The 23,159-nt window shown below is 63.8% G+C and overlaps 1 protein-coding gene across 7 annotated transcripts in view; it reads right to left on the bottom strand.

Annotated features, from left to right (window-relative positions):
• LOC128148201 (uncharacterized) overlaps positions 1–22,307 on the bottom strand; it is a 37,319-nt gene extending 15,012 nt beyond the window's left edge. The window contains exons 1-3 of one of the 7 annotated variants that reach the window (XM_052801733.1): positions 22,193–22,307; positions 22,022–22,082; positions 15,676–15,806 (exon numbers count right to left, since the gene is read on the bottom strand). In XM_052801733.1, coding sequence (XP_052657693.1) covers positions 15,676–15,806; positions 22,022–22,053 — 163 coding nt within the window. In that variant the 5' untranslated portion in view covers positions 22,054–22,082; positions 22,193–22,307. Of the gene's footprint in view, positions 1–15,675; positions 15,807–17,389; positions 17,763–18,783; positions 18,868–22,021; positions 22,083–22,192 lie in introns of those variants that run through there. The other 6 variants (XM_052801736.1, XM_052801735.1, XR_008237213.1 and 3 more) reach the window with 6 other exon arrangements.
• Between the last annotated feature and the right edge of the window lie 852 nt (positions 22,308–23,159).

Here is a 23,159-nt window from a genome sequence, read left to right as displayed (position 1 = left end):
CTCGGCCCCTCCTTTCTGTCCCCCATCGGATAATGGATCCGCTTTGTGTGCTTGGCTGGACAAGGACTTTGTGGCGGAGAAAGAACCGGTGTTCGTCTGTCAGAAGAGATCGGCCAAGAAAGGGATGGGGAGGAGCGGTGGCTAGAGCGGGGCAGCGTCCCTCACCGCAGCATTGGCCTTGCACGGCCCCCACGCCACCGGCGATATTCCCAACAGTGCTGGGGGGGGGCAAAAGTCCTTGCTGGGAACTCGGGGAGGTGCAGCCCGGTGACCGCGGCGCTGCCGGATCTGTCTGTCAAACCCCATCCCCAGTCCCAGCGAGCATCCCTGTGAGTATCCCGGCGAGCATCCCACCGAATTCCAGCTCCCCTCCTCGAGCCCAACACAAATCCATGGTGGCAGAGGGTCTTTGTCCCCCTGCCCGGCTCCGGCCCCCCCCAGCTCCTCCAGGTGCCCCCCAGCCACCGTTCCTGGGGATGGGATCAGCAAAACCTACAGGAGATTAATTCTCCGACCGCCTCGCTCTTGCTGTACCGGTGTGCGGGAAGGCGGACGGGATAATCCCTGACTTCAGCGTAGCCAGAGCCGCAAAGAGCAGGATTAATAAGAACTAGGCTTTAATTTCGGCAGCCCTGAACAGGTCCCTTCTCCTGCAGCATCCCCAATTCCAGCACATCGGACAATTAAAGGACGGGGGAGCTCTGCGGCTGACAGCCACGTCCTAGCTGCTCTGGGAGGGGAAAGCCAGCCCTGGCACCATCCGGCCAGGAAAAAATTGCCGGATTTCAGCCCAGCCGAGCAGCCAGCTCTGCATGTGTGAGTACACGCGTGTGCCCGCGGGTACACACTAACGTCACGCGTGCGCCACGCAGCCCTGCACGCTCTGCGGGAGCAAGCGCAGGGCCCCTCCGGCAGCAAACCCTGCGCAAAGCAGGGCTGAAAACCGGGATTATTTGCTGTTAAAGCAATTCAGGAAACTGGTCACATTTATCCTATAGGTTGGGGCAGGTTTTTAATTGCTGAAATTCTGGTTTTTGAAATCAGGTCTGTGCGAACACCGGTATTTAATGAAAAATGTAGAATATTGTTTCCCAAAATTTTATCCTGGTAATTGGTTTCTTGATGTACTGATGGGTCTGTGCCTGCTGCCAGGTGCTCAGGGGACATCTGCCAGCCCAGACCCTTCCCAAGGGAGCCAAGGCAGGGACGTGACTTCAGGAAAACCCAAACCCCATCGCACCGGGAGCGGGTTCATCCCACCCATGCTTCATCAGTATGGTGGCAGCGGTGCTGCCAGCCCAGGCTCAGCACCCTGGGACTCTCACCCTGCACCCCATGCGTGGGTGGCATTTTGAGGTGACAACAGCCACGGGGCTGGAGGTGGCATCTCGGCAGCACATCCCCCTTTCTGAATATATTTTGCTGCTGGTGTTTGGGGTTTGGCTGCCCACATAGGGTGAGCATCTCCAGCAGCATCACCCCAGGGGACCCTGAACCCGCATCCCGGGTGCTGTGGGGCTGAGACGGGTGGCTCTTCGCCCGCTGAGGAAAGCGGCTGGGCCGACAGGATGATTAGGGTGGCCTGTGGAGTAATTATCTCATTGGGCAACTAATACCCTTTCAGCAGGAGCGGGGTGGGGAAGTATTGTTCGGGCTTAGGGATTACATCAACCCGGCTGGAGCAGACAATGTGCTCCCCCTGGGAAGAGGCAGCTCAGCCCCAGGGGGAGAGGAGGGAGGCAGGGGCTGAAGCTGTCTCAATTAGCGAGTGTCCCAGTGAGGAAGAGGGTGGTGGGGGCTCATGGAGGGACTTGGGGACTTTAGAGGGGAAGGAAAGCATCCTTAACCCTTCATGGTCCTCCGGCGAGGGGACTCAGTCATTCACCCCTGCAGGGACAAGGAGATGCCAGGAGGGCTGGATGCCTCCCCTCCTCCCTGTGATGCCGAGGAAAGCAAAGCACAGCCAGTTTTCTCCTTTTTCTGCCTTTTTTCTTCTTTTTGACAGCCCAATGCCAGCCCCTTCCAGCCTCCCTGCACAGCAGCAGCACGTCGGCCACTTTGTCCTTGTGTTGGGGACAGGCAGCGATCTGCCAGCTGGGGCCATCGGAGGGGCCAGCCAGGCGGCAAGCAGGGCACGTCCTCATCCCCAACCCCAAAAAGCCATGCTGGGGGTGGGGGGAATGACAACCCCATGGACCTACATCCAGCGACACGCAGCATCGGGGCGCAGCGGGTCCTTGGCATCCCCCTGAAACACCGGCTCCGGCCCCGTGCCCAGCCGGCACGGCTGCCCTGCTCTGGCTGGCGTGGGCTTGGGGTTAGTTTTGGCTGGGTTCATGGTAAATCAGGCGTGAGGCCGGCGGGCTGGCGGCAGCCACCGCGCCAGGTTACTGGCGGAGCAAGGGGCCGGCTCCACCTGGCCCTCGCCATCCGTGGGGTGATTAAACACGGGGCTCCCAGCTGCCATACATTTTTAAATAAATGAATAATACATAGCGGGGTGATAAATAAATAACGGCCATACATTTGAACTTAGCCTCTGAGAAAATCCTTTTAGTTCAAAAGGACTGGGGCGCTTGGAAAGGGGAGCCCATGCATTTTGAATGGGCTGCCATCAAGTGTCAGGGCTTGGCAAGGGAGACGAGGAGGGGGAGGGATAAAACCAGCCTCGACACAAGCCGGGGGGGGGGACGGGAACGAGGGTCCTTGGGCAACGCCAAGGGCAGCTTTGGTGGGAGCAGGCAGCGATGACACCCAGGGCTGCCGATGCCCCGATGCTGGGCAGCGAGAGCCCTGGTGTGCCCCGAATCCCTGAGAAGGAGGAGGAGGAGGATGGAGGGTGCCGTGGCAGGAGGCAAAGGGCAGCCCCCGAGAAAGGCGAGCGGCACATGAAAGGTCCGGTCCCGCTAACCCCGACTGCGCCGAGGAGGAGTCCCCGTTTAGCAGAGCAAAGGCAGCGTTTACTTAGCAGTGGCCCTATAAAGAGGTGGGTGGCCCTGGAAGGCGGCCCAGACAAATACAAGGGGATTAGACAAGTGAAAGGTGTGAGCGGAGGGGTAAAAGGGAGGAGGATGCTCAGGGAAAGCCATTAGCAGGGGCATAACGAAGCGCCCTGAGTGGGGAGAGGTGGGTGGGAGCTGGACGGGGGAACCATATTGTCACCTTTTTAGGGGGGAAATGCAGAGACACCCCATCTCAGGGGGGCTGGGATTAGCTCTGAGGCTGCCCCAAGCCCCTGCACAGGGCAGCTGACAGCACACGCCTGCCCTAACACGTGTCCCTGCCAAGCACAGCCACGCACACGTGTGTTCTGGCCATGCCCAGCCATGCACATGCATGTCCTAGCCATGCCCAGCCATGTACATGCATGTTCCAGCCAAGTGCAGCCATGGACACACGTGTCGCAGGACAGGGTCCTGCTGGGACTCGCTCCCTCTCCCTTCGTGAAGCCCGAGGGCTGCGGAGGCAACTTTAATTCTTTGCGCAAACTGCTCCCGCTCGCTTGCATCGCTAAGTGGGTATTGATTTATTAGGCTGTAATTTAAGGCAGAACGTTTTAAAATGAACTCACACACCAAGCCCAGGCACGAGAATAAACAAGACCTGATTTATTTGCTGCCCGTCTCTCGGCAGATGCCTGGCCGGGCCGGCAGCACCGCAGGGCGAGGAGGGATGGGGAATTGCTGTGGCCAGATCCTGGCATGGGAAGACCAGGAGGGGAGCATCCCCCTCACCCCCTGCACATCCCCCTGCGAGGGCTGCAGAGCAGCCCTGCACGCACGCATCCTGCACCCCTCAGCAGCCCCATGCAATGTCCCCCAGCATCCCCCCGGTGCTGGGGTGCACAGGACGGCGACGGCGACGGCAGGGGCAGAGCTGCCCGGACCCAGACTCGCTGCCCCGCGGGACAGCAGAGTGCGGCCAGCACCAGGACAGGCAGGAGGGCTTGCTCCTGCCATCGCCCATGCCCTGGACCGGTGGCTGCCGTGGCACCGCGCCGGGACCGGTGCAACCCCACCGGTAGCACGGGAGCTGCCGGGATCACTCCCCGGTCAGGCTCTGGAAAATGCTGGCTGGAGGGGGTTTGGACCAACCCTTTAACTTGGCCCCAGCAAAGACCCACAACTTCATCTTCCCGACAAGCAGCCACGAGGCCAGACCTCCACCGGCATCAATCAGCCACGCTCCCATGAATGCACAGAGCCAGGATGGCGGGGAGGGGGGGGCTCATTTCATCCTTCCCTCGCCCCCAAGCTCCACAGCCCCCATCCGCCTCCACCAGCTGAGTCCCGGGTGTCAAACCCCCGCCAGGTCCCATCTGCGGGACCCGGCCGTCGCGGCACATTCCTGCGAGCCGGCCCCGGCACAGCAGCTGCCGGACAGAGCCGATCGCCGCCGCCACGGCGCGGGCAGCTCGTCTTGACCTTGCCGGTCAGGTGTTGGGAGAGGGGGGGGGAAGGAATTAAAAAAAACAAAAAACAAAAAACAAAACCAACCCCCTCGATACCGCCAGCCATCGCCGGGGCACGGGGAGGGTTTAATGCAGCGGGGACCATAATGGGGCCGGCTGGGGGAGCGAGGGCGAGGAGAAATTAGTGTCAGTGTGTGTGTGCCTTAAACAAACCTGCGCCGGGGTGACGTGAATGAGGGCACAGCCTGTGTATATATTAGTGATGGGATCTGACCTCGCTGGGAGGGCTCCTTCCCTCGCTCCGCTCCTCTGGGCGTGGGAAAAAGGCCTGGGCTCTTTTCACAGCTGTTCTCGCTGCTGCACTGAGCTAATGGAGGGGCTGCCCGGCTCCCTCCTCCCCCCGCCGCCTTTTCAGTCCTTCAGCAAAAACCCCCCTTTCACAGTCCCTTAAAAACACACCTCATTGTTCCCGCCTGGATTGCATTGAAATGCCACTCGCACCCCGTCTCCCGGAGCAGCCGGCCCCAACTCCGGCTCGGCTGCGCGTGCACACGCGTGTGCAAGCCCGGGGGTGTGTGTGGGAGCACACGTGTGCCCGTCTTAGGTTTATGCATTGCAGCTGGCGCGGGGTTTCATCCCCAAAGCTCGCTGTGAAAGGGGTGGCTGGCGGGGGGGGGGGAAGTGGAGCCAAGGGGGTTTTCTATGGCCCAGGCAGCCGAGCTGGCGTTAATGCCCCCAGACCCCTTCCGTCTCTCTCTTTTATCCGCATGCTTCAATTTTGATACAAGAAGTGAGCCAAAAGGTACCAGCGGCCGTCCCTGATTTGCGAACGCAGAGGCTCGGCGAGCAGAGGAGACATGTGGCCGGTGGCCGTAGCCCTGTCCACAACCCAGCCGTGGGGACCGAGAGGGACCCCCAAATATCCCGGCACCACCCTGAGCTCCTCTGCAGCCCCAGCCGTGGCCGGGTGTCACAACCAACATTTGATGCTCTGGGAGCAAATATTCTGCATTAAATCCCCGCCTGACACACGAAGTGATGGGATTCCCCGGGGACAGGGCAGTTCGGGCACATCACACCTTGATTTCCCCTAACATCGAGCCCATGGGTTGCCCAAAAATCCTCTCCAAGCTCCATGGAAATCCAAGATTTATAGAAAACAATAAAAAGCCGCGCAAGGATCAGCCCTCGCCTCGTTTCCCAGGGAATTAGGGCAGAGAAAGTCTGGGCTCAGCTTCCCAGGGAGCTACAGGGATGGCAGAGCCGGGGGTCCTGCTCGTCACGCAGCCACTGTGGCAGGGAGGGGGGGGGTCAGTCCTCGAAGCCGGCGGCAGTGGCACAGGCACAGTCCCCCCCCACACCAGCCGCAGCCCCAGCATCTTCCCTTGTTTGTCAGGGCCCAGCCCCAGAATAGCACCGGGATCGTGCTTTTCATTAAAAATAAATAAATACATTTCTGGTGGCGGCGGAGGAAGGCATGAAAACACCATCCCCAAAGGCTCGAAAACCAGAAGGCAAAGGCGGCGAAACCCACAATTAATATTTTTTGAAGCGGCTGGGATTTTTTAAGCTATCCTTGGGGGGGGGGCATCACTGGCTGGCGTTCGTAGCAGGATGGACAGACGGACAGGACAGCATCCTCGGGGCCTGCTTGTGCCTCCCCACGTGCTTTTCCCGCTGACCTTTCCCCGCTGCTCTGATAGATACTTTCTGACAAAAGCGGGGACGTCGCACACCTTCCGTCCTTGCTCCGCGCCCGACGCAGGGACATCGCCACTAGCAAGTCCCTGTCACCGGCTATTAGGGGGAGAAGGTCTCCGCCGCCACCGTGCTCTTTCCACATGAGCGCCAGCACCGGTGCCAGGCAGGGGGGTCCCCCCCGACCCCCCCCGGTACATAACACACGTGCCCCGCGTTCGCCGTTTATAAATGCAAATCTGTTTAACAGCCACACGCAGGTTTGTTATCGGCGAGGATGAGCCCGAGCTCTTTGAAGTCAACATATGTATATGATGATACACTATACGTGCGTGACCTACATTCGGGGCTGTAGCACTTTCCCTGGGTGGGAGATGCCCATGCGTGCCCGCGGCGAGGGGGTTCGGCCAACCCTCGCCCGACCAAGCACCGTCAATCCCCAAGGGGTTTTCCCCGTGCCGGGAGGATTCCTGGCGTGGGGAAGGGGAAAGGCTTCAGCAAACGCTGCTCGGTTGGAGCATCCTGATAAACCACTTGCCGAGGAGCCTGGGCGAAGGGCTTGGCTTTAGCAGGAGTGACAAAGCACAGCCACCAAGGCCACATCGTTGGCACACTGAGCATCACCGACACGCGGTGGGTCCCCCCCCCGTATCCCGTGTCTACCCCCTACCCCGGTCCCCGCACCCCGGCGCAGGCGAGCACCCGCCCCGCTCCGCTCACTTTCAAATATTGCCATTTCCCCGGCTGGTTTTGACTTCTTCCACCAAGCGCAGCCATGGAGTTTCCATAGAAACATGAAGATATTAAACTATAAATAATAATTTCTCCATAAAAAAAAAAAAAAAAAAAAGAGAAAGCAAGGCTTCAGTGCATCACGTGGGGCCGGTGGGCTGGGAACAGACCCTGATGTCCTGGGCACCCAGTCCCACATGTGGGGTCTCATCTCACCCCCCCCAGGCTGGGTCCCGTGGGTGGGGGTCCCATGCGCACTCCTGACTGGGAGCACCGCACCCCGCCGGCACCGAAGGAGAGCCGAGCGCTCTCGCACTGCTCCCTTCACCGCCGGCACCTGATTTATCCAGGTCGGAGACTTCAGCCTGACATCTATAAAAATTAGCAGCTAAAGAGCTGGCCGGGCCATCCTCCGCCAGCTTTGGGTAAATAAACGGGAGCTTCGCTGCCGCAGTGACACGTACCTGATGGGAAGGAATTGTTATTTACTGTTGCCTGTTCAATAGTTATTTTTAAATGGCCTAAAGTTAAACACATCAGTGTTTTTCATTTTCTCCTGCTCGGGGATATGTTTTTGTCTGGGGCTTTTACCCTTTCTGTCTATTTAAGTGATACTTTTTATCATAAATGACTTTTTTTTTCCCTTCCTGCTATCAAGTTGGAAAATCATCGGCTTGCGGTGGGAGAAAGGAGCAGCGCTGGGGACGGGGGAATGGCACGGGCACCCCCTCACCCCAGGATGAGGCAATTTGGGTTTAACGGCCGAGGCCGGGAGCCGCGACTTTCGGGCACACGCGCATGATGCCGGTGGCCGGGACGGCTGCAAACGCGGCTCCCACCACCCATCTCTGATTAAAACAGCTGACCATTGTGGCGGGACACGATCTTGGGCGGCATTATTTTTAGGGCTCCGGCCGGCAAAGTGCCGGCCCCGCCATTTCATTTTTCCCGGCTGAGCTTGGTGGCCATGGGGCAGAGGTGGACCTGCTGCCCGGCTCCCCTCAGCACCCCAAATCCCGGCATCCCCCCAGATCCCTCCATCTCTTGCACCAGCCACAGCACAAAGGTCTCCTTCTGTCCCACCGCCAAGGCCGAGGCTGGATCCTGACCACCCGAGCTGACACAGCCGATGCGGGGCAGCAGCACCATCCCGGCATCCCAATAGCCAAGCCGGCCACGAGCTCTCTATTCCCATTTCCACAGCCAGGCCAGGGTTTTGGGGAGCGCCCCATTGCCCCTGACTCGCTCTGCTGTGCCAGCACTGGGATGCTCAGCCCGGCTTCTCTCCCGGTGCCGGGAACCAGGACCGGAGAACCCCAGGGACGACTGGGCTCAGCCCCGACCTGCCGGCAGCAGCCCAGGGCTGCAAACCACCTCCCTGCCCCAAAGTAGCTGGGCCGAGCGCCCCGGCAGCGCCTGGGATTATCCTCAGCGTAACATCCCCCGGGAACAAGATTGCAGCTTAGGGCCTAATGGAAAAGAGGAGAGAGATGGGATTAAAAGGAAAATAATGACTATTTCTTTAGCGAGGCCGGGGAAATGAGACGGGGATTAGCGTCCTCTTTACCAGCAGCCCCCAATCCCGCTGGGCGGTCCCTGGTCCATCCAGGGCGGCCAGAGATGCCCACGCTCAGCATTGCTCCCGAGGGTGACAGAGGGGCTGGCGCTGTGAACCCCGGAGGGACGAGCCCGGCTGTCCCAAACATGAGGCCGAATCGCTGGATCCGGCCCGAGCACCCACCGCATCCCTCTGCCACCACCTCTGCCCGCACGCGACCGGCACGAAACGAAGGCGATTTTGCAAATATTTGCCAGCGCGGTGATTTTCCTCTCCCTGCAGATTCGCCAGGAGAAATTATAAAATAATCTGCAAGGAATAAAACATTGAAAATTAAAACTTCACTTGCAAAGGCACAAGCCTGAGAATAAACCTGAAAGGCTCCTTTCTCTCGCCTTCGGTTGCACACACCGCGCGGTGCAATTGGCTGCTTCCCTGGAATAGATTCAGTTGCTATGATACCAAGTTTGCTTTTAACGAACCCCAGAAAATTAATGGTATTCAGCAGATAAGTCCTTAAAGTGGAACCTATTTTAAGAAATTCTTGCTGAATGGTTTACAAGTAGTCAGGAGGGAGGAGAAGGTTTCCCGAGCGTGGCAGAGCCTGCGCCGGCTGCCCCTCTGCTCCCGGCCGGGATGGCGGGGTACGTGGTGTTGTGTTTTGGGGTACGCTTCAGCTTGGGACTACGAGCAGCGAGGGCAGGATTGATGCACGAGCATCAGCTCCCCGCGCTGTGCACCGTGCATCCCTCCCGCTGCTGCACAGCCGCCGCTTTGCATCCTCCCGGCTGTCCCCACGCGGCCTCGCTGTTGCTGGAACCCTTCTCCCGCCAGCCAGCGGCTTCCTCTGCCGACGTTATGGAAACGCGGGCAGGTCGGTGCAGGCAGCCGCTGCCCAAACCCTGTCCAAACCTCCCCACAAAGCTATGGGATTCACGGCTGGTCCAGATCTTGGAGAGAATGAGAAGGTCGAAGGGATGTAAGCAGGTCTGGTATGGAAAACCAGCTCCAACAGAAGCCTACCGTCCCTTGAAGGAGCTCAGGGCAAATAAGCGAGGAGCCGGGGAAGGTTTTCCTTCCTCCCAGTGCCGTGCCCCATCTATCCAGCCCTGCAAGGACAGCGCAGGGTGGCACTGGCCATCGGATGGGGCACATTTCCCCCAGGGACCTGTGTCTCCACCAAGGAGACAAGCCGGTGCCTCCGGACACCGCAGCGGCCCCGCGTTGTGCTGCAGGAAAAGCTCTCGACCCAGCTCGGCACTGCCATGGCTAAAGCACCCACGCTTCCATTCTGTCCCTGTCCCCAAGCCGCAGGCAGAGCAGCTCTACGGGGCACAGGGTGTACAAGGGACCATCTCCTCTTTATCCCACACCATATTTTGGGGTGTATGGGGGCCATACCAGCTTTATCCCACGCTATATATAGGGTCCACGTCTTCCCTGCCCAGAAAAAGGCCAAAATTGGGCGAGCCCAGGGTGTCTGAGCAGGCTGGGGGTGCAGGATCAGTGCCAGGGATCACAGAGATCTGGGACGAGGACTCTGCCCCTCTCCTGCCTGAAGGAAGCAAGAGCTGTTGAGAGGCAGGCAGGTGCACCCCTGCCTCCTGCACCCCAAATTCCTCCTCTGCTGCAGACTCCAGCAACATCAGGTGAAAGAGGAGCTGCAAGCCCACGTAGAAGCCGGGATGTGCAGGGCAGGGAGAGGCTGATGGGGAGAGGGATCGGGGCATCGAGCTTTTGATATTTGGAGCTCACGCCCTTCCCCTTCTCATTTCTCAGCACCAACCCAGCCAGGGAACTGATGCACCAAAGACCTGAGCAGTGAGGGGGGGAAGTAGACATGTTGCGGTGCCACTGTCCTGCTCAGGCTGCTGTGCCCCTCGCACCGTACCTGCCTCCCGTGGGAGAGCGGCGGATGGTCAGGGCCTGATCCTGCAATGGTTTAAGAACATGGGTGCTTGGGTCCATCTGCAGAGCCTCCCCGCTGACCGCTGCCAAATGTCCGAGAGCACAGAGCCGGGCTCTGCGGCCATGGAGGGGCCTTCCTCGCTGCCCGCTTCAAGCTGCACCCCGAAACACATGCCGGAATACACCGCTCCCCCCTTCCCTGAGCTTCCCAGGAATAACTGGGGACCGCTCAGCCTTCGGGGTCACCGCTTACAGCTTCTCCCCTCTTCCAGCATCAGCCATCGGGGCCGGATCCAGCCCTCCTCCTCCTCCTGCATGGCCCCCGCAGCCCCCGGGCAGCCTGGGCTCAGCCCCGCATCCCTCGCACCGGCGAGTCGCCCCGAGTGCCGCGGGGTCCGAGAGGGGCCGAAGGAAGCAGGAGGGAAGGAGGGAGCTGGCTGCATGCGACACCCCGACCCATGGGCAGCAAAGGAGGAGCACAGGGGTGGGGGTCAGGGATGGACCGGGGAGGGGGAGGCTGAGACCGGAGCACCCTTGGAGCGGTGCTCCCAAATCCCCCTCTCCGAAGAACAAAGCTGCAATCTCGCTGCAGATGCAGAATAACCGACGAGCAACGATGATTTATTTCTCTTCCCCAGTAGATAAATCGGCCTCGGAAACAGGTTTGCGCTAAATTGCAATTTGCATGCGGTAATATATTTAAGCAACTTTCCTTCTACTTCGTTATAAACAGGGTTTCTCTGGGGGTTATTTCTGAGCTGGCCCCGTTTCATTTATCTCCGGCACACCCGGCGCAAGCGAGCTTAATTGTCGACGTGGAAATTAAAACCACAGTGGAAAAAAAATTTTAAAAATTAATAAAATGAAGGTGCTGGTTTTGTAGGTAGCCTGAGGAACCCCGGGTTGGAATCAAAATAATCACCCCGGCTCAGGCACTAGCTCTGGGCCTCAATAAAAATGATTAAAGACAAAACCCCACTGAAATTTCCACTCCACAGCCGCGTTTGGCTTCCAGCCGCTCTCCCCCTTGCAAAGGCACCGGGGCCAGTGCCTCGGGGAGGCCGGCGGCCGCCGAGCCCCTCTCCTGCCGGGAGGGCAGGGCTCTTCTCCCGGAGAATAGCGAGCGGGTTTTTACATTCGGTTCTCTAGCTTTATGATATCACATACACTCATACAGCTAGATAACCAAAGAGAAAAACCAACCCAGGTCTTTACAAAACGGGCCTTAGCCACGTCGCACGCCCGGGGGTGTTCTGCTCCAATGTCGGAGCCCCCCGGGGTGGCTGCGATTCGTGTCCCCTCGCCGCCAATAATGAAGAAACCCCAACGGTTTCGGTGGGAGAGCGGGAATCTGCCCCGGCGCCTTGGGATGCGACACACAACATCGGCGCTTCCCGATGCCCACCCGAGCGCCCTGACTTGACGTCTGCACCCCAAAGGGGACCCGTACCCTAAAGCAGGCTCAGCCCCGCGCAGCCCCCCATGGCCGGGGGCCATCGCAGAGCAGGATGCTCCTCCAGGATCCATCCCCGCCGCCTGCGGCCCAGGGACCTGCCTCCTTCCCAGCCCCAAATTCGCCCCCAGACTCGCCCCAGAGCCCGCTCCCACTTTGTAATTACTGTAAATTACTGGCACGGAACTGCTGAGTCATGAGAGTGGCTGGGGAAGGGACGGGCCCAACTGAAAGGGCCCCCCCGGGGGTTTCCACCGCTCCCCCGCTCTGCCCTCCTCTTCCTCCCCTTCCTCTCGCACCCGCTCCCTGCAGCCGGGCCCGCATCCCCGGGAGGGACCCCGCATATCCTGGGGGTAACCGGGCGGTCAGTCTCCCCCGGGGGGGGGGAGTTGGGGGGACACCCTGCATTCCCCGGGGCGACCCCGTCCTCGCCCGCAGGGACCCCGCACCCCGGCCGGGAGCCTCCGGGCACCGTCCCCGAGCACCGGCCGGGGGATGCTCCCGGGGAGCTGCCCAAGCCGGGGCGGGGGGAGCTCCGGTCGTGCGGCTGCTCGGAGGGAAACTCGGTGGAGCGGCTGTCCCCGGCCAGCAGCGGGGGAACGGGGAGAGGACGGGGAGGGGACCCCGGGAAGGGGGGGGTACCGGGGAGGGGGTACCTGCTCGCCCCGCTGGGGCCGGTGCTCCCCGCGGTCGCCGTCGCCTCCGGGTCGCCGCATCCTTCCCAGGCTGGCAGGGTAGGGAGAAGGCTCGGCCAGGGCTGGAGGTTGGATACCCCCGCCCGGTGCCGGTACCGGTGCCGGTGCGGGTCCCGCTCCCGCTTCCCGGCTTCTCCGGGACCTGCCTCTAAAGTTGAGGCAGAGCCGGCGGCGGAGGGATGGCTGGAGGGCGGGGGAGGGCGGGAGGAGGGACGGGGCGGCCGACGGGGACAAAGCCCGAGCGGCGGGGCTGGGACAGCCCGGGCGTGGGGCCGGGGCAGGGGTCACCCCCCACCCACCCCCCCCCGGGGGGGGCAGAGCCATTCGCCACGGTCGCCGCTGTCCCCGGGGGCTGGCCCGTCTGCTCGCCCGGGTCCCCCCCCCCTTCTCGCCTCCCTCCTCCCCGGACCCAGCCTCCCGCAGCAGCCGGCCCGCCCCGTCGGGGAGGTGGCGGTGCCCCGGGGGTAACCCTGCTCGGGCAGGGCTGTGGCGGAGCCGGCCCCCCCGCCACCACCACTACCACCACCCCCCGGCAAAGGCTGGGGTTAAACCCGACGTGGCCGGGGCGGGGAAGCGGCCGGAGGGGGGGGGGGCGAGGAAGTGGGAACAGACCCTCTCGTCGAGGCTGCTCTCACGGGCCCCTCTTGCAAAAGGGAAAATTGGCGGCTGCTCGGGAGTAAAACCGGGCTCGACCGACCCCCGGTAATAGGGTCCTCCGACGGGCCCGGCCTCGGCTCTGCCCCCCCCGGCCGGGGAGGGACACCCACCCCCCGGGCCCGGGACAAAGCGGGGCCGCGGCTCGGAGGGACGGCGGGACAGAGCCCGGGGCCGAGGTCCGGCTCCACGTCCCCCCCGTGCGGCCGCCCGGGGCCGGTCCCGACCGGCCCTGCCCCGGTGCAGAGGACCCGCTCCGCTCTCCCGGCAACGGCGGGGCAATCCCGGGCAGGGGGCGAGCCGAAGGGGGGGGGGGGCAGCGGCCTTTCCCTGGCACCCCCAGCCGTCTCACACCGGGAGCGAACCGGCGGGCACAGCCGTGTACACGCACCCACCCGGGGGGGGCCGGGCACCGGTGTACACCCCCGGGAGCAACCCCCCCCTCCCCGGTGCACACCCAGGAACGCTCACACCGATGCACACACGTTGATGGTCACATTCGTCCTGATGCACGCACGGCCCCGCACACGCAGCCGTGCATACCCACACCCACGCAGGACACCCCGGCTCTCCCCAGCCTCCTTCACACCCCCGCCCCCCCCCCCAGCTTTGTCCCGGTTCGGCGGGTTCCGTAGCCTTCCCGGGGCCGCCTCGTCGTACCTCGCTCCGGTAAAGCGGCAGAAAAACGAAACCAACAGGCGGGCCGGGCATAACACGGGCACCGGGCATAGCACCGGCACCGGGCATAGCACCGGTCCCGGCACCGGGCACAGCACCGTGCCCGTGCCCCGGCTCTGGGCAGCCCCGGCCGGGTTCCGCTTCCAACGAGGACCGGGAGCAGCGGGTCGGGGCGGGCGGCGGGGCCCGGCTCCCGCTCCCAGAGCTCCGGGTTTCGGGGAGAAGGCACGGATCCGTCCCGGTCCCCGCTGTCCACACCCGCCCTTTTATATACATACACCTATATATATATATGATACATATCTGAATATCTGCGTTTGAAGGGGCTGAGAGCGATGCACGGCGGCACTTGCGGAGATGCCAACCCTCAAGCACCGGGAGCTTCCCGGGAGCAACGGAGCTTTCTACCCCGACACCGGGGACCCCCGGGGCGGGAGAACCCTTGACAGGTAGCCCCATCTGCAAGCGGTGACCGCTGCACAGCGGGGCGCGGGCGGAGGATTCTCCCACCGGCGGCACCGGGCACCGGGAACCGGGCACCGGGGAACCGGCCCCGCCGCTCTCCGTGGTGCTGAACCGCCGCCGCCGCCGCGCCCCGGGGCCGTGCGGGGTCGTGCCTCCTCCGTCCTTTTCTTTCCAAGCCGCCACTAATTAATTATTAGTATTGCTCTTAATTATTATCGTTAGCATCCCTTGCGGTTCCCGTCGCTCCGGTGCACCGCGCCACGGCTAACCGTTCCGAACGGGAAGATGGTGCCAGCGAAGCAGCTGGTTGCCAAATTAACGGATCGTCCCCCCGCACACACCCGGTAGCTGCCACCCGCGCTCTCCCCACACCCCCCCCACACTCCCCCGCCGCCCCGCGGGTCCGCACCGCGCGTGGGCCGAGCCGGTACCGTTACCTCCGTAGCCGGGCTCCGGAATGACTCTCCCGCAGGGCCCCGGTCGGCGGCGGCGGCCCCGGCGGGCTCGGCCCCGCTGCCGTCCACACCACCCGGGGCACCACCGGTCCCGGCCCCCCTCCGCCTCCCCGGTGGGTTCCGCTTACCGAACCGTTCCTTCCCCGGGCAGTCCCGGCCGCGGTCCTTCCCCAAAGGGTAAAGAACGACCGCGGCCCCAAAGCTCCGCCGAGGGAACGAACGGCACCGGCGGAGCTTCTCCGCCGACCCCGGGAGCGATCCTCCGACCCGGGTCCGGCTCGGGGAAGGGGCCGCTTCGGGCACCGGCGGGACCGGGGAGCGGCATCCGTACCGGCCCCGTTCCGCCGCCGCCCCCGGGCCCCGGTAGCCGCCGCGCAGGGCCCGGGCGGGCCGCAGCGGCCCGGTTTGCCCCCGCCGGTTCCCGGTTCCCGTTCCCCACCGCTCCCTGCCCCCGAGGAACGGTGGGGGAGGCTTGGCAGCGCCGACACGGGAAAGGCGGCCTCCCCACGCGTGTCCGCGGCGGGGGTTCCACGGGGCCCGCCCGGCCCCGTTCCTCCCCGGCACTTACCGAGTCGTCGCCCGCCTGTACCCCTCGCCCCGGCGGCTGCGGGCGCTGGCTCCGGCCCCGGTACCTCTCGTCCCCCCTTCTTCCCCTCGCCTACACCCTCGTGTGAATCAAATACCTTCACTACAGCAGCCATGTTGGGCTCCGGTACGAGCACGGCGCTCGCCGCAGGAACCGCCGGCCGCCTCGGCGGGAGGCAGCGAGGCTGGGCTCGGCTCGAAGCGGAGCGGGAGACCCGGTTCCCACCGGAGAACCGGAGCCCGAGCAGCCCGGCCGGCTGCCGGCCCCCCCATCCCCCCCCCACCCCCGCCATCGCACCGAGGGATGCCGCGGTGTGCCGCTCCCCGCCAGCCCGGTAACTTCCCACCGTTACCGGTAACGCCACTAACTGCTGGTCCCATACCTGCCCCGCATCCCTCCGGTAAAACCGGCCGAATCCCAGTGGTGGGGATGGAGGGGGGAGGAGGAGAACCGCCGTTACCTCCGCCTCGCCCGGTGTGCCGGTCCCCCGCCGCGCCGTTCCACGGAGCCCACCTGGGGAGGGAAAGAGAGAGAAGAGGCGTCAGGAGGAGCCGGTGCCGCCGCCGCCATCCCTCCAACTTGGAGCAACTTTCCCGGCGAGGCTGGCAGCGGGGGCGGGGGGGGTGGGCGGTGCTGGAGCCCTTGCCCGGGCAACCGGGGCCGGTCCCACCGGCGGACAGGGCGTGGGATGCTCCCAAACCGGTCCTTTCCACCCGTGGAGTGGGGACACTCCACCCCGGAGCCCCGGTTCTGCCCAAGGTTGGGGGGGTGGGAGGGGGGGGGCAAGCCGGGACACGGCCTCTGCTGCCGGAGAAATACGGCAGACCCCCGCCGAGGGGCTGCTCCCCACCCAGGGGCTGGCTGGCCGGCTTTACCGGGCGGGGGGGCGGCCCAGCTCCCCCGCGTCGTGGGCACCGGAGCCTCGCACCGGGCAGCCGCCGCCGCTCCCCGGGTACCGGAGCCGTTCGCCCGCCGGGGCTCGCCCCCCCCCCCCCCGGCCCGGCGCCCCTCGAAAGCGGATTTTTCAACGGGTTCGGTTTTTCTTTCTTTTTGCCCCCTTTTCCTCCCACCGAGATATTTTTCCCCCCTTTTTTTCTTTTCCCGCCCCATTTTTTTTTTTTCTGTTTGGTTCCAGCGTTGTCGCTGGGAATTATTTGCATTTAAAATACAACGACTCGTTCCTCTGCACATCGCTTCGCAGCTCAATTCAACCAGCACCGGAGAGGGAGGGGGCGACCCCGAGGAAAAGGGTTCCCCAAACCCCCGGCCAAATCCACCCGAATTGCTGCCCGGCTGGAAATATCGATGTGGGCGAAAACTAAAGATTTAACATATTTTAATGATTTTGTTTCTGCAGCCGCTGTCACCCAAAGGTGTTGTGGCAACAAAGAGCGGGAGGGGATTTGACGCTCGTATTTTTGGCCTGTTCCCGTGCAGAAATATTCCCCCAAAGCCCCGAACGCTTTGCAAAGATAGATCTCTCTAAAAACAATCATATCCTGCCCCGCAAAGTGCTTCAAAAGAAAATCTGATTTTATATTTATCCCCCCGTCGCTGCTAAACCCGTCGGAGGACACACACACACGCGCGGCACCCGCTGAAACTAATAGCGCGGAGGGTGACTGGAAATCAAACAACCACCTCCCCAGTCCAAACTGGGGGCAAACGATTTCCCCCCGCGCACGGCAGAGATTTCCCCGGTCGGGAAACAACGGCTTGGAAATCCCCGCCGTGCCCGCTCGGGCAGAGCCAGGCGCTTCAGCACAGGAACAACCCCAGTTACTTTTTTAGGGGAGGAAAAATAAGAATAAAACAAGTTAAATTCCCCCCCCCTATTTCTCCAGAAATGCCGAATTCAGCCCCGGCCCTTTGCGTGGGGAATTTTTTTATTATTGTTTTCTTCCCCCCCCCTGTATTTTGCGGCTGGGATACAGCCTCGCACCAACGCAGGGTTGGAAGGGGACGAGAAGGGATGCCCACACAACACACCGCCCGGGGACAGCACCCCCCCCAAACCCCGGGGTCCCTACTCCCCCCCTTTTTCCCCCCCCAAACCTCCCCCCACCCCAAAAGAAAAAAAAAATAGCTGCACACACCGAAACTTCGCTCCGGCAGCCCCTTACCTCGGGCACCGGGCAGGGCAGGGCAGTCGGTCCGACCGGCCCGGGGCTATAAACCCCGGGGGTGGCTTTTGTGAGTTTGTCGGAGTTTCCCCGGGCTGTCCCCTTTTGTGTCCCATTGCCATCTAGAGGCCCTGATTAATTAATTTCACACCGGAGCTCGGGAGAAAATTTTCCCACAAAACAAGTGACCGAAGAGATGTGAAACCCCCAAAGAAAAGGAGTCAACATCAAGTTCAACAGCATGCGGGGAAAGGCCTATTTCCATCACAATCGCGGCTGAACGGGGGCCGGGGCCGGGGGGGGGGGCGGCGGGCGGCGGCCCCCGCGCCCCCTCCGCGCGTTCCCAGGCTCCGAACAATCGCGCTCTGTTTGCCTCGCACATGCCGGCGTTTGGGCACGGAGGCTGCCTTGGGATAACAGGAATAATGAACGGGGGGGGGGGGGTGGAGGGGTGGGATTGGGGGGGGGAAGTGATGGAGGGTTGGGAAATGGCGTGGGAGGGGGGATGAAGCGGAGGAGCGCGCACCTGGGGACTGTCCGGTACCGACCTGTTGAGCCCCGGTTGGGAGAACCCGGTGGAGTTTGTGGGATGAGTTGGGATGGGCAAGAGGGAATTGTTGGTGTCGGGGTGGGGGGGGGTCCCCCCAAAGCCGGGAGGGGACAGAGCCGGCCCCGGGCTGGGGGGACGGGACGAGGACACACGACTTTTCCCCAAGTTTAGTGCCACCACCACCACCACCCCCCCCGCAAAACACCCCCCCAATCCCCGGCCACGCGTTTTCCCACAGTCCCGGGGGAGCGGCGGAGGGGGGGGGGGGGCCTCTCCCGGGGGGGGGGGGGGCCACGACAGTCGGGGGGGTGCCTGCCCCGGATTGGGGGGGGAGCGGGGGGCCGGGGCCCGGGGTGGCCGAGGCGGTGGTGGACGTGTCCTGCAACCCAAGCAGCTCGGCTCCGCCGGGCATTGTCCCCACGGAGCCCGTGGCCATTGTTCCCGGCGCTGCGGGAGCCGGAGGGAGGGCAGCTTTCCACGCCTCGTCCCGTTCCCCCCCCCCGCCCCCGACACTCACACCGGGCTGCCGGCACCCGCAGCCCCTAATCCGGAGGGGTGGGGGGGGGAAAGAAAGGTAAACCCCCCCCCCCCCAAAAAAAAAAGCCCCGGTGGGGGAGGCGTGGGGTCGTGTGTCCCCCCCCCCCCGCAGACTTCCTCCAAGTTGGGAGAAGCTGGGGGGGCTGCCGGTGCCCGCACAGCCCTGCCCCTCCGGCGGGCAGTACCGGCAGCTGCCCGGTGCTGCCCGTTACCCCCGGCCCGGGGAGTTCGGTGCGGGGCAGGGAGAGGAAGAAAAAGAAGGGGGGGGGGGATTATTTACCTCCCTCCGCACATCTGCATCCATTAATGACTTAGCGACAGCGTGAGCCGAGAGCAACCGGGACACCGGCAGCCTCCGTGGGGGGGGCTTTTTGGGTTGGGGGGGGGAGAAAAGCGGCACCGGGCAGGACGCGGAGCCCGGAGCCATCCAGCCGCTGCGGAGGGCGGTAGAACCGGGTGGCGGTTCCCGGAGAAGACTGCCAGAAACGGCGGGGGCTGTGGGAAAAGGAGCCCCCCGCGATCACGTTGCCTTTACGTGGGGTTAAACAGATAACGTCTGCCCGGGGCTTTAACGCCGGGAGCCCCCACACCGGGCCCGGGCAGCTCCGGTCCTCCGCCGCCAGGTCCTCGGAGAGGAGCTGAGGGAGGGCGGCGGGGGGGGGGACACAACACGGATTCCGCCCAAACATCCATTTTGTCCCTTTTGGAAATGGAGATGGGAGAGAGGAGGGAAAAATGCGCTTTTTTTTTTTTTTTTTTTCCTCCCCCCCCCCGCTTTCTCCATATTTTACTACGTAAGGCATGACGTCCTCACGTCGGGAGCGGGATAGGTTAGCCCTGCGCTTGGGGGGAATGCACCGGGCTGGGGGGGGGGAGAGAGGCTCAGGGGCGGGGGCGGCTCTGGCAGCAGAACCTAAAAATAACGGGGATTTTATTATTTTTAATAATCATCATCATCATCCCGGTGACCCCGCGGATGCGGCCCCGCACGGGCAGCGGGAGGCAGGGCCGGATCCGAATCCCCCCCCCCCGGCCCCGCGTCTCCGCCCGGCCCCGGGTACCGCGGGACTCTCAGGGCTCGGGGGACCCCACGGGGCACGGAGGGAACGGGGCCCGGATTCGGAGAGGAGGGGAAGGTGTGTGGGGGGGTCCTCCTGCCTTCTCCCCCCCCCCCCCGCTCCCTCCCTGCGGCAGGAGGGGGCGGGCGGGCAGGGTGCCCCCCTCTCCCCGGTCGGGTCAGGATTAGTCCGTGGAAACGAAGCAAAAATCGGGTATTTTTTAATTAAACCAAAAATCCCCCCCCTACCCGGGGTGTTAACACCTCCAAGCTCCGAAGTGGCCGGGAATTGAGCCCCCCCCCCCAGCCTCCAGTGCACCGGGATTTTCGGAGCGCGTTAAAAACCGGTGGCTGTAAAGGCGGCTTCGTGCAGCGCCGGGCGGGGTTTGCGCCCCAAAACCATCCCCGGTTGTGCCCGGGGGGGGTGGCAAACCCCCACCGACACCGAGTCGGGCCGGGGTGGGCCGAGGCTGGCTCCAGTCACCGGAGCGATCAGGGTGGGCGTCCCCCGCAGTGGAACCGGGACCGGGCCGGTGCCGGGTGCCCCCCCCCCCCAGCGGTAACGGGAAGCCCCCCCAGCCCGGCGCTGCAGGGGAGGCCGCCGGCTCCGTGCTCTCCCCTAATGAGCTCCGCTTATGCATTTCCCCCTCAACGAATATTTCTCCCGGGGGGCTTGGGGGGGCGGCGGGACGCCCTGCCCCGGTTGCCCACCGCCCGTCCCGTCCAACCGGGGTTTTGCGGGGGTCCGTCCCGTCCCTCCCGGCCCCGGGGGGCGGGGGAGGGCAGGAGGAGGCCGGGGCTGCACGTCGGGCACCCCAAATCCTGCCGCCGGCCCCGGAAAAACCATTCCCGGGTAACCATTCCCTCCCCCGGTAAAAGGCCCTCGGGGCCGGGCCCGGCTCCTCCAGCTCCCCGGTACCGGCGGGCCCGGTCGTCGTCCCCCCCTCGACGGCGGGGTGGGGGGGTTGGGGGGGGCGTATTTTGGCTCCCTGATAACGTTTTGATCAAAAATTCATTAAGAGGCGCTCGACGCAGCGCCATGAATATTTCAGGGCTTTTGCAAAACAACAAAGTGGGTGTTTGGGGGAGGATACACCGGGGGGGGGGGGGGAAGATGAGGGGGGCGGCAGCCCCCGGTGCCCGGCTCGGCCCCGGTTTGCTGCGACGGGGAGGCGAGGAGGGGCCGGGTACCCCCCCCGTCCCCTCGGGGCCGGGACCGTGCTCGTTCGCCCCCAGCCCGGGGCTCGTTCCCGTTCCGTTCTAAGGCGTGTAAACGGCTCCGGGTAAGCCGGGAGCGGAGACCGGTCCCCGGTTGGAGGGGGCGGCCCGGCCCGTCGGGTCGGTGAGGGGACAGACAGTGCCCACCTCCGGCTGAGCCCCGGGGCCACCGCCACAGCCCGGGGCTTCTCCGCGGTCACGCGTGGCCGTGGGGCTCCGAGGGACCGCACCTTCCCCGCAGCCCGGGACGGGGCCGGAGGGGGCAAAACCGCCTGGGTGGGGGCAGCGGGGGGACCCCATCCCCACCCGGGATGTCCCCTCAGTAGCACCACGACCCCGAGGGACACGGACCATGAGCCCGCACCCCCCCTCCCCGGGCTGGCATCCGATGACTTGGGGTTGCTTGCCCACGGTTCTGGGGAGGGGACAGTCGTGTCCCCCCCCAAAACCAACCCATCTGCCTTTCCCCTGGCAAGGGAGCACCCTGACTGCAAGGTCCGCAGCCGTCCCCAAATCGGGGTGCGGAGCCCCGACAGCACATCCCCCCCCTCAGCAGAGGGAGAGGTACCAGCACCAACCGGGAGACAAAGCCCCACCGACTCCGCAGTCCCGAGCGCTGGAGCCCAGCACCCTCCCGGAGCAGCACAGCCTCCTCCCCCCCGCCATGCTGGGCCTGCAGGTAACTGGGCTTTACTGGAGCATCTCCCTGGTCACCTGGGAAGGGGACACGGAGCCACAGAGGTGGGGAGATGGCCCAGACCCCTCCACCATGGACCAGGACCCTGTAGGATGGATGGGTGGGGGACACAGAGCGAATGCAGATGCTCTGTCTCTTCCCAGTGTCATCTGGAGCACTGTCTCCCCCCCAGCAAAGCTGGGGGTCCCTGGGTGCTGCCTTTGGGTCCGGTGCAATGGGGCATCCCACCGTCTCCGCCATGCTGGGGCGACGCTTGGCAGGTAGGCAGGGATGTGAGGCTGGGGGCAGAGGGCAAAAGGGGCATCCCTGCAAGCCTAAAGCAGGACTGGGGGCACCCCAGGGCACCCCCCCACCCCAGTTTAGGACCTGTCACAACGGGGCATTACTGGACCTGCAGGCAGCCGGGGGGATGCACAGCTCCGGTCAGCTCCCAAGTCTCCCGCCGCTGCCCTCCGGGTCCCGCCGGCCGCTCCCGTGTCCCCACGGTGGGATGCGGTGAGTGTCCCCCCCCCTCCCCGGCAGCCCCAGCCCCTCCCCGGGGCTCACCTCACCCTGACATTTCCTGGCGCTCCTTCCATGCCAGCGGGTTGCCATAGCAAATCTAAATCTTACAAACAAAACGAGGAGAAAAGCCTTATTAGCATATATTCAAATGAGCCATGCAATAATGCAAACCATAAATCATGCAGTCATTGCTATTCAATCAGTGTCTCTTACCCCAGCCCCCACACTTTCACCGGGTGTCTCGCCTCCTCGTTCCATGCAGAAGCCCCTTCCCAGCCCCAAGGGTCGCCCAGGAGGGGACCCGCCAGCCCGGGGGGGGGACCTGGGCCGAGGCCGCATCCAGCCCTGGGCTGCTGGGGCTCCGTACAGCCCCTAATCCCGACTGCTATTTATGTCACTCACCAGGCTCTATTAAACGGGGCAAACTCTTCCCAGGATTAATCTCCCGCCCATGTTTTAATCTCGGGGCTCGGCCACCAGTAATCCCCCCGGGTGGGAAGGGGACGAGTTCAGCGCTGGCGAGAACCCCCCATCCCTGCCTGACCCCAATGTGTGGGTGCCCAGGTAGTGCTGGGGGGAACCCACTCCCCCAGTCCCCCAAAACCAGAGGACGATGGGCACTGCCAAAGCCTGGTGTGTCGTCCCCCCCCCGGTCCTCGCTCACCTCTCAGCAGCGTGGCCATGGCTGTAGCCGTAGCCGTAGCCGTAGCCAGCACACCGCAGGCCCCAGGGGATGCTCTCCCACCCCAGGGAGCAGCAGAAACCCCAGCCCAGCCCTGAGCTATAAGAGACACAGCTCAGCTGGGTCTGTCCCACCCCCCCACTTAACCCCCCACTTGCCCCCGCCGATGCCGATCTTAAGGGTACAGAAGGGGTTTGTCCTCCTCCCGCCCGCTCCCAGGGCCAGGCCGTGGCGCTGAGACCTTATAAGCAGCTTTTTGGGGTCTCCCAGGGAGCTGAGGGGTGGGAGCAGCATGGCTGGGCCCCAGGGACCTGCCCAGAGCTGGGGGTGACCCAGCTGTCACCCCCCTTCCTCATCGGTGACCCTGGAGAGGCGGCTCTGAGCCTGGGGGACAAGCGACGCTGAGCCCAAGGGGGTCAGGGTTTGGGCCGCTTCTCCCCTTGGGGACATTAATGACCTACCGCCTCGTTAGCCACCCCGAGTCACCCTGCCTGACCC

This window comes from Harpia harpyja, chromosome 11 (assembly GCF_026419915.1).
Source record: "Harpia harpyja isolate bHarHar1 chromosome 11, bHarHar1 primary haplotype, whole genome shotgun sequence".
In the NCBI taxonomy this organism is placed as follows: domain Eukaryota; kingdom Metazoa; phylum Chordata; class Aves; order Accipitriformes; family Accipitridae; genus Harpia; species Harpia harpyja.
Note: the sequence above shows the minus strand (reverse complement) of the source record. Positions and strands in the feature narration are given on the sequence as shown.